The 15922-nt window shown below is 40.0% G+C and overlaps 1 protein-coding gene across 2 annotated transcripts in view; it reads left to right on the plus strand.

Annotated features, from left to right (window-relative positions):
* Window positions 1-4065: 4065 nt before the first annotated feature.
* The window catches only part of ASXL2 (ASXL transcriptional regulator 2), a 131443-nt gene continuing 119586 nt past the window's right edge, over window positions 4066-15922 (plus strand). The window contains exon 1 of one of the 2 annotated variants that reach the window (XM_082427535.1): window positions 4066-4472. In XM_082427535.1, coding sequence (XP_082283661.1) covers window positions 4416-4472 — 57 coding nt within the window. In that variant the 5' untranslated portion in view covers window positions 4066-4415. The remainder of the gene's footprint in view (window positions 4473-15922) is intronic. The other variant, XM_082427536.1, reaches the window with a different exon arrangement.

Genomic DNA, 15922 nt, shown 5'->3' on the forward strand with positions numbered 1-15922 from the left:
GCCTTTCAATAGATTAGCTGCATCAAACAAGAAATGTGGATCAATGGCTGTCATTCCCCAGGTATACAGGCACCTCATGCCTCTTCAGACTAGGGAATGAGTAAGAGATAGAGCAAGGGACTTCCCTGGTGGTCCAGTGGTTAAGATTTCACCTTCCGATGCAGGGGGGTACGGGTTCAATCCCTGGTCGGGGAGCTAGGATCCCACATGCCTTGGGACCAAAAAACCAAAAAGCATAAAGCAGAACCAATATTGTAACAAATCCAATAAAGACTTTAAAAATGGTCCACATCAAAAAAAAAAAATCTTAAAAAAAAAAAAAAGAGATAGAGCAAGAGGCCAGATGGTTACTCTAGGGCATTTCCTCCACATGGAAATACCAGGTATTGTATTACTGTATCTCCGGTACTTCTAGGTCCATATTTATTAAAATGGAAATACAGTCTGTGATATATTTTAAGTATAAAAATATGATTAGGGCTTCCCTGGTGGCGCAGTGGTTGAGAATCTTCCTGCCAATGCAGGGGACACAGGTTCGAGCCCTGGTCCAGGAAGATCCCACATGCCGCGGAGCGACTAGGCCTGTGAGCCACAATTGCTGAGCCTGCGCGTCTGGAGCCTGTGCTCCACAACAAGAGAGGCCGCGATAGTGAGAGGCCCACTCACCGCAATGAAGAGTGGCCCCCGCTTGCCGCAACTAGAGAAAGCCCTCGCACAGAAACGAAGACCCAACACAGCCATAAATAAATAAATAAATAAATTAGTTTAAAAAATATGATTAAACAGCATACATAATATAATTCCATTTTCATTAAAAGATATATATGTATATGCGTAAAATAAATATAAAATTGTCATTATACATGCTATTTTGTCATAAACAAAATATGAAAATAATCTGGGTGATTTCTTTGTGGTGGAATTTAAATTTTCTTCTTTTTATTTTGAAATACCCTGTTGCTGCATTGCCCACACTCCTTTCCAGTGTACATATCTTCCAGCTGCTGTGAGTATTGGCAGCTGACGACTCATAACTGCGTTTTTCTCTAGAGAACTGCCCTTGGTCAACAAGAGTTATCTTTCCAGGAAATGCCTGGGAGGTTACAACTCACCCCCTTTCTCACCAGGGAAGGCCTGAGTATAAGAGTGTTTGATGAGCAGATACCGAAGCCTCACCTCATATCTCAAGGTGGGATAATTCTGTGGGGCCATTAATGCTTGGCTGAGGTACCAGGCTGAAACCACATCTTCCCTTAGCTTCTTTTTTTTGGGGGGCGTATAGTTGATTTACAATGTTGCGTTAGTTTCAGGGGTACAGCAAAGTGAGTCAGTTATACGTATACATATATCCACTCTTTTTTAGATTCTTTTTCCATATAGGTCATTACAGAGTATTGAATAGAGTTCCCTGTGCTACACAATAGGTCCTTATTAGTTATCTATTTTATATATAGCAGTGTGTATAAGTCAATCCCAATCTTCCAATTTATCCTTAGCTTCTTTTCCTATCATGTTTCCTTCAAATCCTTATAGGTTTCTCCTGAGAGCACTTCAATAAATTAATTGCACAAGGGGTCAAGTCTCAGTCTCTGCTTCTACAGATGTAATGAATATCTATGGACTTTTTATGAGAAATTTTGTAAACATGAAAAATAGTTATTTTTATTTTGAAAATAAAAGTCTCATGTGGATTCCAAGATAGAGCATGACAGGCATGGGGCTGAATATCTGTAGCCTGAAAATTCTTGACTTCATTTTCTGTAGTACCCTAAGCTAAAGTTTGTAAAAGCAGGTCGTGCACTTTACCACACAAGAGTCAGACCTCTATTTTTTAATGTAGAGGAGAGTATCGTTACACTTAGAAGGGCAGAAGAGTGGGTGGAAGCTGTGGAGGTGGAGACTGTGAGTGTAGGCCACGCTTTCAAGATATTTATGGGTGAAGAAGAGAAAGAAAAATAATTTGGTGGAGTAAGGTGGTAGGGTAAAGAGATTTCTTTATTTAATCTAGAAGGATCTTGAGTAGGTTTGTAGAAAATGGTGGAGGGGAGTCAGAGCTAGAAAATTTTTTAAAAAGGCGTATTTTATGAACTAACATTCCAAAGATGGTGAGAAGCCTGGGCTCCTGTATACAGTATGGTATGCAGTGTACTGAAGGAAGGATTAGCCTATAGTAAGGAGAAGGCAGTTAGGATTAGCAAATTTATAGGAAAATCTAGGGGCTGAAGGGAGACAGGGTGGGACTGCAACTGGTGGCCGCTAATTTTTATATGATGTATGAATCAATATTATTCGTCAAATGAAAAGACAAAAGCAGAAGTAGGGCTAAGAAATTTGACTTTATTAGGAATTATGGAGGGTGTCATAATGGGGGAGGGTTGGGCTTTAAGAAGAACAATCTGGGATCCTATGAAGAGTGGGTTTGAGTAGGGTGGGAGTAGAGACAGGACATTTAGGGATATCCAGAACTAGAGTGGGAATGATATGAGAGATGCAAATAGGCATAACAAATTGAATCAATACACATTGGGACAAAAATACTCTCTGGGGAATTATATATATAATTTAATAATAATAATAATGATAATAATAACCATTCAGATCTGTGCAAGATTAAAAAGTAGGAACTGCAATACCACAGTCCCTACCCTTGAAATTAAAATCTGGGAATGGAGCTCCAGAAAATCAAAGTAAGGACAGTGGGAATATCTGTCCTAGCAGGATCTGAAAACAAGCTGAGGTAAAGTGCCCAGGCAACAGGGCTAGATGGCAAGTCCCAGCCAACAGCTGGGAATGGAGAGGTGCTTCTTGAACTGACTATTGACATAGGCTTTAGAGTGAGATGGTACATACCCTGCATGTTATGGATAGTGCTATGGCTTACTAAAGAAATTTGTGAAAATATATCTATTATGAATTGCTGATATGGGGCTGTCTGATCAATGACTGAAGGAGAAAAATAAGGAAGTATCTAAATGCCTCTCAAACTCCCTATTAAGACTTTGTGTGCGTGTGTGTAACAGACCCCTTTTAAAACTTGAGGAAAAGTTATGAATCTTCTCAGAAAATGCACAACACACAAAATATTGCCCATAATTTTAGGGGGGTCCATAAACTTCTGAAACCTATCCATGGACTCCAAGTTAAGTATTGTTCTCAACTGTCTTTTCTCCCAATTAACAGCTCAACTCTCTGTCCTAGTTTAGAAAATAGTAAGTTAGTAGATCGAAAGCAGCTTCTGGAAGCAGGTGGATTTGGGAGATTAGTAGGCGTTACTACACATTCTGTACTTTGCTAAGTATAAAGACATGGAAATGCGATGGGAGATGCCACATTCTGGATCTTTCAGGAGGCTGTTATGGACACTACAAATAATTGTTTCTGACCACAGATACAGCTGAATCATTCAGCAAATATTTACCGGGCTCCTGATATGTACAGGCACTGTGCCAGGGAGCGAGCTCACCAAGATAAAAAAGACATCATTTGTGTCCTTGATGAGACATTCGCATGTAAAAGCGTGAATGTAGTTACTGGTGGCCTTAAAATAAAGGTCACCTAAGACTGAGAGGCATTCTGGAGAGACGGAAAGGACTCTGAGCTCGTAGTTTGATTTTTGGCTTCACCATATTCTAGACTCGTGAGTTTGGCGTCACTCAATCTCAAATTGCGTCATCTATCAAATGGGGTTAAAAAAGTGGACGAAAATTGTTGTAAATCTTCAAAAAGATAACCTTTCTAAAAATGAACGTGGACAAATAAAAAATGAAAGTTCGAGGCTTATTGAAAGTGATAGTTGGGAGGGTCGCCCCTAGAGGGAAGAGCCTGGGTCTCCCCCGTCTCTATAGCCACCGCGGCGCCGCACGCGGTCAGAATCCACTCAATAAACCTTCCGGGCCGGATCAAGTTCCGCTTCCGCAGGCAGGTTTTCGCTGTAGGCAAGAGCGCAAGACGCCCGACGCAGCGTAGCGTCGGACCTCCCCGATGCGCATGCTCTCTAGGCGAGGCGGAGCGCTGAGGGCGGGGGAGTGGCCAGGCGCGGCGGCTGGCCGGCTCGCTCTCCCTGCATCCCCGCGCGGGAGGCGGGGGCGCGCGCGCGCTCGTTCGCGCGGCCGGCTGCGTACAGTAGTGACGGCCGCGCGGGAGCGGTCACATGACCGTAGCGGCTGCCTGTACAGTAAGGACCCAATATGGCAGCGGCGGTAGCAGTGGTAACGGCAGCAGGAGGACCGGCCGCCCCATAGACCGCCCCCCGCGCACCACCCCCGCCGCTTCCTCTGCTTGGGTGCTCCTCCGGCCTGACTTCCCCTTTCTCCCATCTTTCCCGGCACCGCGGGAAAAACAGCGCAGGGCAGAGCAGGCAGGGAGGGCGGCCGCAGCCCGGACACGGGAGCCTCCCAGTCAGTTCAAGACCCGACATGAGGGAAAAGGGCCGTAGGAAGAAGGGCAGGACCTGGGCGGAGGCCGCCAAGACGGTAAGGAGGAGGGAGCGGACGGGAAGGCCGGGAGGATTTTGTTCCCTCGCCGCCCGCAGGTTGCAGGGGAAGGGAGGTCACTGGCCCTGCGACCCGGCTGAGGGGGCACAAAACCGCGCGGCGAGGGCGGAGGTTAGTGTCGGGTTTGTGGTCCCTGTGGGAATGGAGGCGCCCGGCGGAAGAGGGTCGCCGCGGGGCTGTGGCTTCTCCCTGCATCTGCGACGAGTCCTCTTGGTGTTTTGAAGCTGCCTCTCGGGGTCACGACGCTCTCGCCCCCGCTCTGTGGTAGCCCCCGCCCCGGCATGGGGAAGTCTCTTGGGCTTGCACAGTAACCGGTTCTTCTCCCTTGTGTGGCTGAAGAGCCCCCATTGGATGCAGATAGGAGAAGGCTTGTGCGTGTACCCAGCCCCGGAAAGAAGAGGAGAGCGCTGGAGCTGGGTAGAATTGACCCGCTGTAGCAGACACGCCGCCTGACCCCGGGCCCCTTGCCTGTCTGGGCTCCCGGATCAGGCCGGAGGTCACGAGGCTCTTGTTTTACGTTTGTTGTTGGAGCTGAAAGTGCAGGAGGTGTTTAGAAACGAAGTAACAGGTGGGACTTGTAGAATTTTTTTTTTCTGTTTCCGTAGAGACCTACTCTGAACAAGGCAGCAATGCATGGTGGGACCTGTAGTTTACCCGGCCTTGACTTTTCCGTAGCTAAAGTGATGGTGGCCTCACGAAGTTGTAATTAGTGGGTAAAACCATCTTTTTTTTTCCTTCTGAATTTATTATAACGAAATTTAGAGGTAGGTTTAAAAAAATAGAATATTGAGGATGAATGAGAAGTTACGTTTTATGAAAAAGTTAAAAGCGTCCACTATGTGGAAATGAAAGGTTTGGAAAAGTAAGGTTTATTCCATCTTTGAGGGCGCAGCAGAAAAGTAATAGGATATAAAACAGCATTTTAGTGTTGGGAAGTGAGAAGGACTGGAGGCATTATCTTTAATGGTGAATCATGTCAGTAATACTTACACAACATGGAGAGCCCTTCTAAATGAACCTTTATTATGTGTTGTGTTTTATTTTTTAAAGGGGAGTTTTCTGAATATAAAAGTAATAAGTGTTCACTGTGGGAAAATTAGTGGAAAATTATAGATTTTTAGTATAAAGAAGGAAATAAATAATGTATTTCACTCCTCAGAGCTCTGTTAACATTTGGTATATTACCATCCAGTCTTTTTTATTTATTTCCCCCAATCTGGGTCCTATTGTTTATTCAGTCTTACACATTTGTTTTGTAAACCTTGTGCATTTGTTTTGTAAATGTTTTGTGTTAGGGGGTTGATGAGTCTTCAACTTGTATGTGTTTTAGTTGGAACTGTGAAAAAAAGTTAGTGAATAAATAAAAGCACATTTTATTTGTTGAGTGTTTTCACTTAACAGTATGTCTTCGTAATTGTGACTGCTGGTCGTTTCCCTCTAAGGAAAAAACTCTAGAAATAGTTTTTTTGGGTGGTGGGGAAATTGATCCTTCACAAAAGACTATTTTACTTTGTTCTACTTGATTAGTACTACCTCAGGACCTCTTTTATTTAAGGAAGGATGGTAAATTTTATTTATAGGTAAGCAGATCCCAACTCTAATTATGTTAATTAATTTTAAGTCTCTAGAATGTCATGAGTACTTTCTGAATTATCTCTTTGGATAAAATAATCATTGGGAGATTGTGACAGGAAAAATTTGCATTTACTGTTTAGATTTTCCTATAATAAATTAGTATATTTGCTCATTTATAATAAACATTTCAAGCCTTAACTAGGTATGTGAAAGTACTTAAAAGATGTAAAGACTAGTTTAATCAATAGAGCTCTGAGTTCTGAAGGGATTAGTATATTAGTGGCTTGGTATTTTTATTTGATTCTGGCAAATGTATAAGACTTCAGTCTAAATAAAAATTAATTTTAGAAAGAGAATGGTGACACTAAAACTTTTTTTCTTTTTTCTAGTAGCCAAAATCTAGAAAACACTCTACTCTTTTTTTTCTTTTTTTTTTAACATCTTTATTGGAGTATAATTGCTTTACAATGTTGCATTAATTTCTGCTGTATAACAAAGTGATTTAGCTATATGTATACATATATCCGCATATCCTCTCCCTCCCACTCTCTCTATCCCACCCCTCTAGAGGTCACAAAGCACCGAGCTGATCTCCCTGTGCTAGGCAGCTGCTTCCCACTAGCTATCTATTTTACATTTGGTAGTGTATATATTTCCATGCCGCTCTCTCACTTTGTCCCAGGTTACTCTTCCCCCTCCCCGTGTCCTCAAGTCCATTCTCTACGTCTGAGTCTTTATTCCTGTCCTGCCCCTAGGTTCATCAGAACCACTTTTTTTTTTTTTAGTTTCCATATATATGTGTTAGCATACGGTATTTGTTTTTCTCTTTCTGACTTACTTTACTCTGTATGACAGAGTCTAGGTCCATCCACCTCACTACAAATAACTCAGTTTCGTTTCTTTATATGGCTGAGTAATATTCCATTGTATATATGTGCCACATCTTCTTTATCCATTCATCTGTCGATGGACACTTAGGTTGCTTCCATGTCCTGGCTGTTGTAAATAGTGCTGTAATGAACATTGAGGTACATGTCTCTCTTTGAATTATGGTTTTCTCAGGGTATATGCCCAGTAGTGGGATTGCTGGGTCATATGGTAGTTCTATTTTTAGTTTTTTAAGGAACCTCCAGACTGTTCTTCATAGTGGCTGTATCAATTTACATTCCCACCAACAGTGCAAGAGGGTTCCCTTTTCTCCACACCCTCTCCAGCATTTATTGTTTGTAGATTTTTTGATGATGGCCATTCTGGAACACTCTACTCTTTTTTGTTTGTTTTACCATCTATAAAGTGAAGGATTAAAGTAAACCTCAGTGTTGAAAAGGTTTCTGTTTGTAGGAGGAATAGGTAGAAGTAAATGTGAAAGGAATAGACAAAAGTAAATCTTTTAATATTTTCAGATGCCGAATAATGAGATCAGAAAATTAGTGGTTTGACAAATGGAAAGTTTAACTTTGACCTAAATTAGGAAACTGTATATTTATAAGATCAAGAGGACCAGGAGAGGGCTTCCCTGGTGGCGCAGTGGTTGAGAATCTGCCTGCCAATGCAGGGGACACGGGTTTGAGCCCTGGTCTGGGAAGATCCCACATGCCGCGGAGCAACTAGGCCCGTGAGCCACAATTACTGAGCCTGCGCGTCTGGAGCCTGTGCTCCGCAACAAGGGAGGCCGCGATAATGAGAGGCCCGCGCACCGTGATGAAGAGTGGCCCCCACTTGCCACAACTAGAGAAAACCCTCGCACAGAAACGAAGACCCACCACAACCATAAATAAAATAAATAAAAATTAAAAAAAAAAAAAAACTTTCTCTTTAAAAAAAAAAAAAAAAAGAGGACCAGGAGAAGTAAGTCTTAAACTTATTTCATAGGCATTAAGGTCAGATGTTCTAGGAACAGTTTCAGAAAGGATATATTAAAATTATTTACTGAGTATAGGCAGTATCTGCTTCTTATTTCATTGTGTTCTTGGTACCTGCATTGTAGAGCTATCCTGTTTTAGGGAGCATTATTAAAATGGGGTTATGTTCCTGACCAATGATATAGCAACAGATAAATAAAATTCTTCATTCAGTAATATATATGTATATGTACATACGTGATTTGGGGTGTTGTGTGTATGTGAGAGAGCTATACAAATTGATATAAGATTGCTATAAACAATCTGAAAAAGCAAAATAAGATTCATAATTATTATATAATTATAAAATTATGCCAAAAGGCTGATTAAATGTAGAGTGTAGACTGGTTCCAATAACTAAGGACATCAGACAGAGAAATAATGGGGTTGAGATTCAACTGAACTTGAATGCTCATTCACATTCACTACACTGGATTGTGTCCCTACTGATCTTATATTTGTCTCATATAAGTACATTAGTTATAAAAAGCATTATTCAAGTATTTAATTAACAGTCTTACATGTTTTACATTTTATTATTATTATTTTTTTATTTTTGGCCGCGCCCCACGGCTTGCAGGATCTCAGTTTCCCAACCAGGGACTGAACCCGGGCCATGGCAGTGAAATCCTGGAATCCTAACCACTAGGCCACCAGGGAACTCCCATTACATGTTTTAAATTTCAAAGGTGGCAGTGATGGTGGTGATGAAGTGATTTGGATGAGAGATCTGTAGTATAGTGTTTGGTGCAATTTAAATGGAAAAATTTGTAGTAAGCCAGAGATATTGAGAACCATTACATTGACTTTAGAACTATGTTCAAAGTTCTGCTCATTCTTTTTAAAAAAACAAAACAAAACATTGTGTCATGTAAACATTTGGTGACATCCCTGAGGAATTTAGCTGTTTTTGCAAAGCAGAGCTTTCGAAATAGTATAATCTTGATGATACCATTTTCTTTTTGATTTTTCCCTTGTCACCCACCACAACTAGGGCAGCATTAAAAGGGAAACATGTCCTTTTAGGACAAGTTTGTTGTGATTGCAGATGCAAGGGGCAGAGAGGCAGACCTTAGAGATTGCACTAGCGGTACCTTTGTGTATCTTTGGGGAGTGAAGTGGTCAAAGTATAAGTGAAGTATGGGTGTTAGAGATCAGGAGCACAGCAGATCTTTAGCATGTGATTTGTAGACTGAAGAAAAAGTGGTTTGTTTTTATGTTTGTATTTCTATGTAGACTTCACTTAGTGGTTAATACTATTTTGAAAGTACATAGGTTTTTATTTATGTTATTTACCTAAAGTCATTTAACTTTAGGGAATAAGTTGGAAAATAGAAAGTTTCTATGAAAGGAGGAACTCTCATATGCTAATTACTTTTATGGAGGAAGTATTGAAAACAGAAAAGAATTACTTAAAAGTAAAATGATAAAATATATGTGATGATTAGAAAGAAAAACATCTGAAAATACACTTTAGAAAAAACAGACGTATTAACTTAGAAATTTTCAGTACTCTTAATCTTTACCATGAGTAATTTTCTTCTGCTAGGAGTATGGCCGGGCCTGGTAATATCTTCTTGGATCTATATTGACTAGGCCAGAGTCCTTGTATGTCTGTATTTGTATTATATTTATAGTTGTATTAGAATCTCCAGGAGAGAGTGTGCATTTTGGAAAAACATATTAAATCTATTCTTTTGTAATGTTGTTTGTTTGTTTATTTATTTATTTATTTATTTATTTTTGGCTGCATTGGGTCTTCGTTGCTGCCCACGGACTTACTCTAGTTGCGGCGAGTGGAGGCTACTCTTCGTTGTGGTGTGAGGGCTTCTCATTGGGGTGGCTTCTTTTGTTGTGGAGCATGGGCTCTAGGCGCGTGGGCTTCAGTAGTTGTGGCACGTGGGCTCAGTAGTTGTGGCACGTGGGCTCAGTAGTTGTGGCTCGCGGGCTCAAGAGCGCAAGCTCAGTAGTTTTGGCACATGGGCTTAGTTGCTCAGCAGCATGTGGGATCTTCCCGGACCAGGGATCGAACCCATGTCCCCTGCATTGGCAGGCAGACTCTTAACCACTGCGCCACCAGGGGAGCCCCTACATTATTTTTAATTTCAGCTTTATTGAGGTATAATTGACATAAACTTATAAGAGATACATTTATGAAATTGCTATTTGCAAGTCTGTTTGTGCTCAGTGATTTGATGTTAACATTCTTTGCTTGAGCGATTTTCATTCTTGCCTTAATGTTGAAGTAAAGTTCCCCTGTGTTTTGCTCTTGAATTTTGTATTATTTTCGGTTCATCTTTCCTTCTGTCCTGTTCTCATGATCCTGTCTTGAAAGCCCAGAAACTAAGGAAAAGGAAGGGAAAAAAAATCTTTTTTGAACACATATTTCTGTGAGAGGTGCTGCTGCTGCATCTCCTAGAATTACGACAGGAGCTGAGAAAATGATGTCAGATTTGCAGAAGTCCTTGCTGTTTCCTCATCCACAAAATCTACTTTTAAAAGGCTGTGCAATTTTGCTGTCGGTGAAAGGGCATTATATTTTCACTACAAAAGCTGTCTGGAAGGAGGCCACTGTGTGTGGAAGATATAACTACAGGGAACTGATCAGTAAGGTTTGTTAAAACCTGCTATCTTTGTCCTTTTTACAAAAGCCTCTGAATGCCCCTCTAGTTCTGTTTTCTTTCTTTCCATACCTCATAGAGGCCATCCTCATAGTTTATAGTATTGTAGTATTGTGCAATTTAGTATTTTTAGTACAGTTTGATTTATCATGTTTTTAGTGTTTTTTAAAAGGTTATTGAATATACTTAGTTTTAGAACTCTTTAGATATGACTTAAAAACAATAGTGTTTAAATTGAGTTACTGTTACAGTTATATAGGCTCGTTATTTTAAAAAAAGTAGAACAGCAGTGTGTAGAGAGTTAGTCTTGGATGAGTCACTATACGGAAAATAGGGATTAAGTGAAAGTCTGCATACGCAGATATTGAAAATAATTTAGTTATCAAACAAATTGACTATAGTTATAGTTGATAGTTTGAATACAGCTTTTTGGACTTTTATACTTGTATGTAGAAATATGTATAAACATGTATACCTATCTATATTTTATATACAGTTCTTCAATTTGCATTCTTTATGAATGTCAAGAATGCCTTTTAATGCCACTACTTGTGTATCTGTTTCATTCTTCTTAATGATTTCTTAATATTCCATTGTTTTTAGATGTACCATCATTTAAAATAGTCATTTATAGTTTTTTTTTCCTCTTTTGTAACAGATACTTCAGTATATATATCTGGGCGTATGTGTGTGTACATTTGTGTGAATGGAATAGTTAAGATAAAGAGTTTGTGAACTTGAGTTAGTGGCAGTTTATATTCCCCTCCAAAATTTTGAAGGTTCTTGTTTTTTCCCACTTTTCTCTGTTATCCAAGAAATCTATCAGTCTTTACTCTTTGCCATTTTGATATATTAACAAAGCATTTCTTTTGTTATTTTGTTCAGTAGAACTTGATGGAAATGTTCTATATCTGTGTTGTCCAGTGCACTAGCCACTAGTCACATGTGGCCATTGAGCACTTGAAATGTGGCTAGTTTGACTAAGGAACTGAATTTTGAATTTTATTTAATTTTAATTCATTTAAGCTTAAATAGCCACATTGGTTTAGTGGCTACTATTATAGCCACTAAACAATAAGCTTCCTACGCTTATTGACTGTATATTTTTCAGTAAACTTGTCTATTCAGATCTTTTGCACTTTTTTTTTTTTTTGCTTCCTGGTCGTTTTTGTACTAATTTCTAAGAGTGCTTTTGTAGGTTAAGGAAACTGGCCCTTTGTCATATGTGTCACAGATCTGTTTCCCTTTTTTGGCTTTTGACTTGATTTATGCAGTTTTTTTTTTATTCTGCCAGACTTTTTTTATGTTTTTAAAAATATTTATTTATTTATTTATTTACTTAAGGCTGTGTTGGGTCTTTGTTGCTGCGCGCGGGCTTTCTCTAGTTGCTGAGATCGGGGGCTACTCTTCGTTGCGGTGCACGGACTTCTCATTGTCCTGGCTTCTCTTGTTGCAGAGCATGGGCTCTAGGCATGTGGGCTTCAGTAGTTGTGGCTCGCGAGCTCTAGAGCGCAGGCTCAGTAGTTGTGGCACAGAGGCTTAGTTGCTCTGCGGCATGTGGGATCTTCCTGGACCAGGGCTCGAACCCGTGTCCCCTGCATTGGCAGGCGGATTCTTAACCACTGCGCCACCAAGGAAGCCCGACATTTTTTCTGTTAATGTAAATAAATTTACCAGTCTTTACCTTTCGTGTTTTTCTAGGTTTTGAGTCCTATTAAGAAAAGCTTTCTCAAAGATTATAAGTTGAGTGCTTTTAAAGAAAATGGTTAGCCGTGAAGGTATATCTTCCCCAAATAAAATACATATTTTACTGTGGACAAGTAGGAGGAAATTCAGTTTATATATGTTAGTAAGTCTGTGCTCTTTGAAGGCAGAGACTTTTAGTGTTTCTACCTGCAGAGTTTTAACTTGCTTTCTTGTACATGAGTGCTAAATCTTTGTTCACCTTTTTTTATTGGAGATAAAAGAGAAGACACTGTTCTCACATTCAAGAGAGCACAGTTTGAGTAAAATTAGTCAACTAATTTTGAATATCTTGAATATCTTTTTTGTGAAAAAAAGAAAGAAAGTTATTTCAAGACACACCAAGGTATTTGCCTCCCAAGACCCTTTTGAATTACATTTGGACATAGGGAAGTTTCTGTGATAATTCTTACTTCTGACCTTGCTTGACAAAAACTAAAATAGGTTAATGGTAAATACAGATGTACTTAGTCCTGGGCATCAAGGGACATTGTAAACCTTATTAATTATAGCGTCTTCTCAGTAATTTGATCTATCTTTTAGTAAAAAATTATGTTTTGAAAGACTTTTCATTTGAAAATTCTTTGGCTGCTGACATTTAGCAGTTGATACTACATTTAGAATGGACTTTCATTGGAGTTCACAGCTTGGGATGGCCCAAATCATCTTGAATCTTTAACCCACTGATGTCTGAATTATTCAGTAGCTGGTTTAGCCATATTCAGTTTCAAATAAAGTGCTTAATGGTGTTAGTGACTTATTCTAAATAGTAACATAAAAATTTAAATGTGTTGCTATTGATTTATAGTGATTAGTTTCCTATATGATTTGAGTGGTTCTGACAAATTTTGTAAGTTTAAATGGATGGTACCCATGAAATGGGTTGATATTTTAGGAAAGGTTTTCTCTTTTACATTGTTTGTGTGTGGGGGAGAGAGAGAGAGAGAAAGAAGATGTCAAAAAGAGATGGATTACAAGATAAAGATAATAGAAGAACACTTTTCATGTATATCATTAATCACCTATGAAAGACATAATGAGGAATATAGGACTATTTTTTTGGCTGAGCCGTGCAGCCTGAGGGACCTTAGTTCCCCGACAGGGTTCGAACCCGTGCCCCCTGCATTGGGAGCGCAGAGTCTTAACCACTGGACCACCAGGGAAGTCCCAGGACTATTTTTTTTTTTTTAATATTTTATTTATTTATTTATGACTGTGCTGGGTCTTTGTTTCTGTGTGAGGGCTTTCTCCAGTTGCGGCAAGTGGGGGCCACTCTTCATCGCGGTGCGCGGGCCTCTCGCTATCACGGCCTCTCTTGTTGCGGAGCACAGGCTCCAGACGCGCAGGCTCAGTAATTGTGGCTCACGGGCCTAGTTGCTCTGCGGCATGTGGGATCTTCCCAGACCAGGGCTCGAACCCGTGTCCCCTGCATTGGCAGGCAGATTCTCAACCACTGTACCACCAGGGAAGCCCCCAGGACTATTTTTAATAGCAACTTGGGAATAACCTTAACTATCTGGATCTGATCTTGGCTCTTTAATTTATTGAGTTTATTGTGTCAGCTTGAACAAGTTATTTAAACCAGTGCTCAAACATTAATGTGTAAAAGAATCATCTGGGGAGCTTATTATAATGTAGATTATTACTCAGTAGGTCTGCAGTGTAGCCAGGGAGTCTGCATTTGTAACAAGTTCATAGGTGATGCTGGTGGTTTGGTCTAAGAGCCACATTTGGAGTTGTAGGGATTTACACTAAGTGTTCTCAATTTCCCCAAATTGTAAAATAGAGATAATAATAGAATTTACCATTTGGAGTGTTAGGTGATTAGGCTAGAATGTGTGAAAAGTTCTTTGTACAATGCCTAGTATGTTGTAAGCACTGTTTGTTAATATTACTGAAAAATTAGTAAATGTAGATCATTTTATGTTTCTGAATGGGAAAACTAAATATTGTGAAGATGTTATTTCTTAGCAGATGGGTGCAGAGGTTTGAAACAGTTCTAATGAAAAGCCTTCTAACCTCAGGGACCCCATTTGCCACTTGTTTCCCAAGGTCAGTGTGGAATCACACAGAGACTTAAACTAGCTATGGACAAGTTTGGGAACCCACTGAAAGATCCATCTCATGCTTTAGGAGATTCTGCCCCAAATCTCACTCTCTTGACTTATACTTTGTGAATTGCTGTGGAGAAGGGCATGTGGCATGGAATGGCAGGCAGCCTCTGGTTGCTGAATGGCTCCTGGCCAAAAGTCAGCAAGAAAACAGAAAGGGACTAAAAGCTGCCAACAAGTAAGCTTCGTGGTAAGCTTGGAAAAGAATACAAGCCCAAGCCTCAGATAAGTTCACAGTCCCAGCTGTCACTTCAGTTTCAGCTCAGTGAGACCCTAAGCAGAAGACCCTGTTAACCCATGCCCAGAATCCTGACGTAGAGAACTGTGAGATAACTTTGTATTGTTTTCACCTTTTATAATAAAATATAATCAAAAAATAAATTTGTGTTGTTGAGGCTGTGTAATAGCAAACTAAAAGTATTACTGAAATTTGGTGGAGGAGGGAACATGGTAAGGTTGGTCTCAGGGAGGGTTTGACCTGGGTATTCAGGGGTGAATATGGATAAGGGTATTCCAGGCAGAAGAAGGGCTGACAAAATGCAGCATATGTTTTATGCATGCTCTTTACCTTTGAGTATTGTGAAGTGTAGTAAAAGAAAAGGCCAGAAAAGGTAAGCTGGGACTAAAATGTTGTGAGTTGTACAAATTGGGCGGACAAATATTTTTATTCTAGGAGTTGTAGAGAGTTTTTATGCAGGCAATAACATCTGTGTTTTGGGCCATTTGTGGGGTGTATTGTAGAGAGCTGAAGAATCTAGCTATGGCGAGGTTATAAGGGTTAGAGTGAGGCTGTCTTGAATTAGAAGGATGGGTGGGGGTATACCTTTTTTTTTTCTCATTTTATATCTATTCTCTGTACATCTATCCCACTTACAGGTCTCCAACAGAAGCCTATACTTAAGTTCTGCCAGTCTCCTGAAGTTTTCATAAATACAGGAGGTTCTGGAATGCTCTTCAACACAACAGAATTGTATTATTCTTGAGAGGAAAAAAGAAAGTAAACTCTTTCCCCAGTTATTCTAGCTCATGTTGATTTTTCTTTTCTCTGAATTCTCATACCACTGTTCTTTCCATTCTACTATCCTACGTGCCGCTGTTCTTCAGGTTTGTTGAGGTGGTAGAATCAATCAGGAATCTGTGTTGCACAACTCCAGGGGGAACCATTCATATTTACATATTGTGTTTATGTGAATATTGCTTCCTGGAGTTGTGCACCACAGTGGCTCTGGGCTCCATGATGCTTTTTGTGAAAACATCATTAAATATTTATGACAACACTATTAAATATTGATATATTTATTTCTGATAAAAGGTAAGAATAGTTTTGCCAGGAGAAAACCTATTACAAGTTTGTGATAGGAAAGTCACACCTTGATAACAGATGGGTGGGCGGCAAGAAGGGCATCTTTTCCAATCTTTCATTTAGTGTTGGATTTGCTTCACGTGTATTTCCCAGGTCTGTTTCCTGGCAGACAAGA

Source organism: Balaenoptera physalus (genome assembly GCF_965194825.1).
Source record: "Balaenoptera physalus genome assembly, chromosome: 15".
Classification (NCBI taxonomy): Eukaryota; Metazoa; Chordata; class Mammalia; order Artiodactyla; family Balaenopteridae; genus Balaenoptera; species Balaenoptera physalus.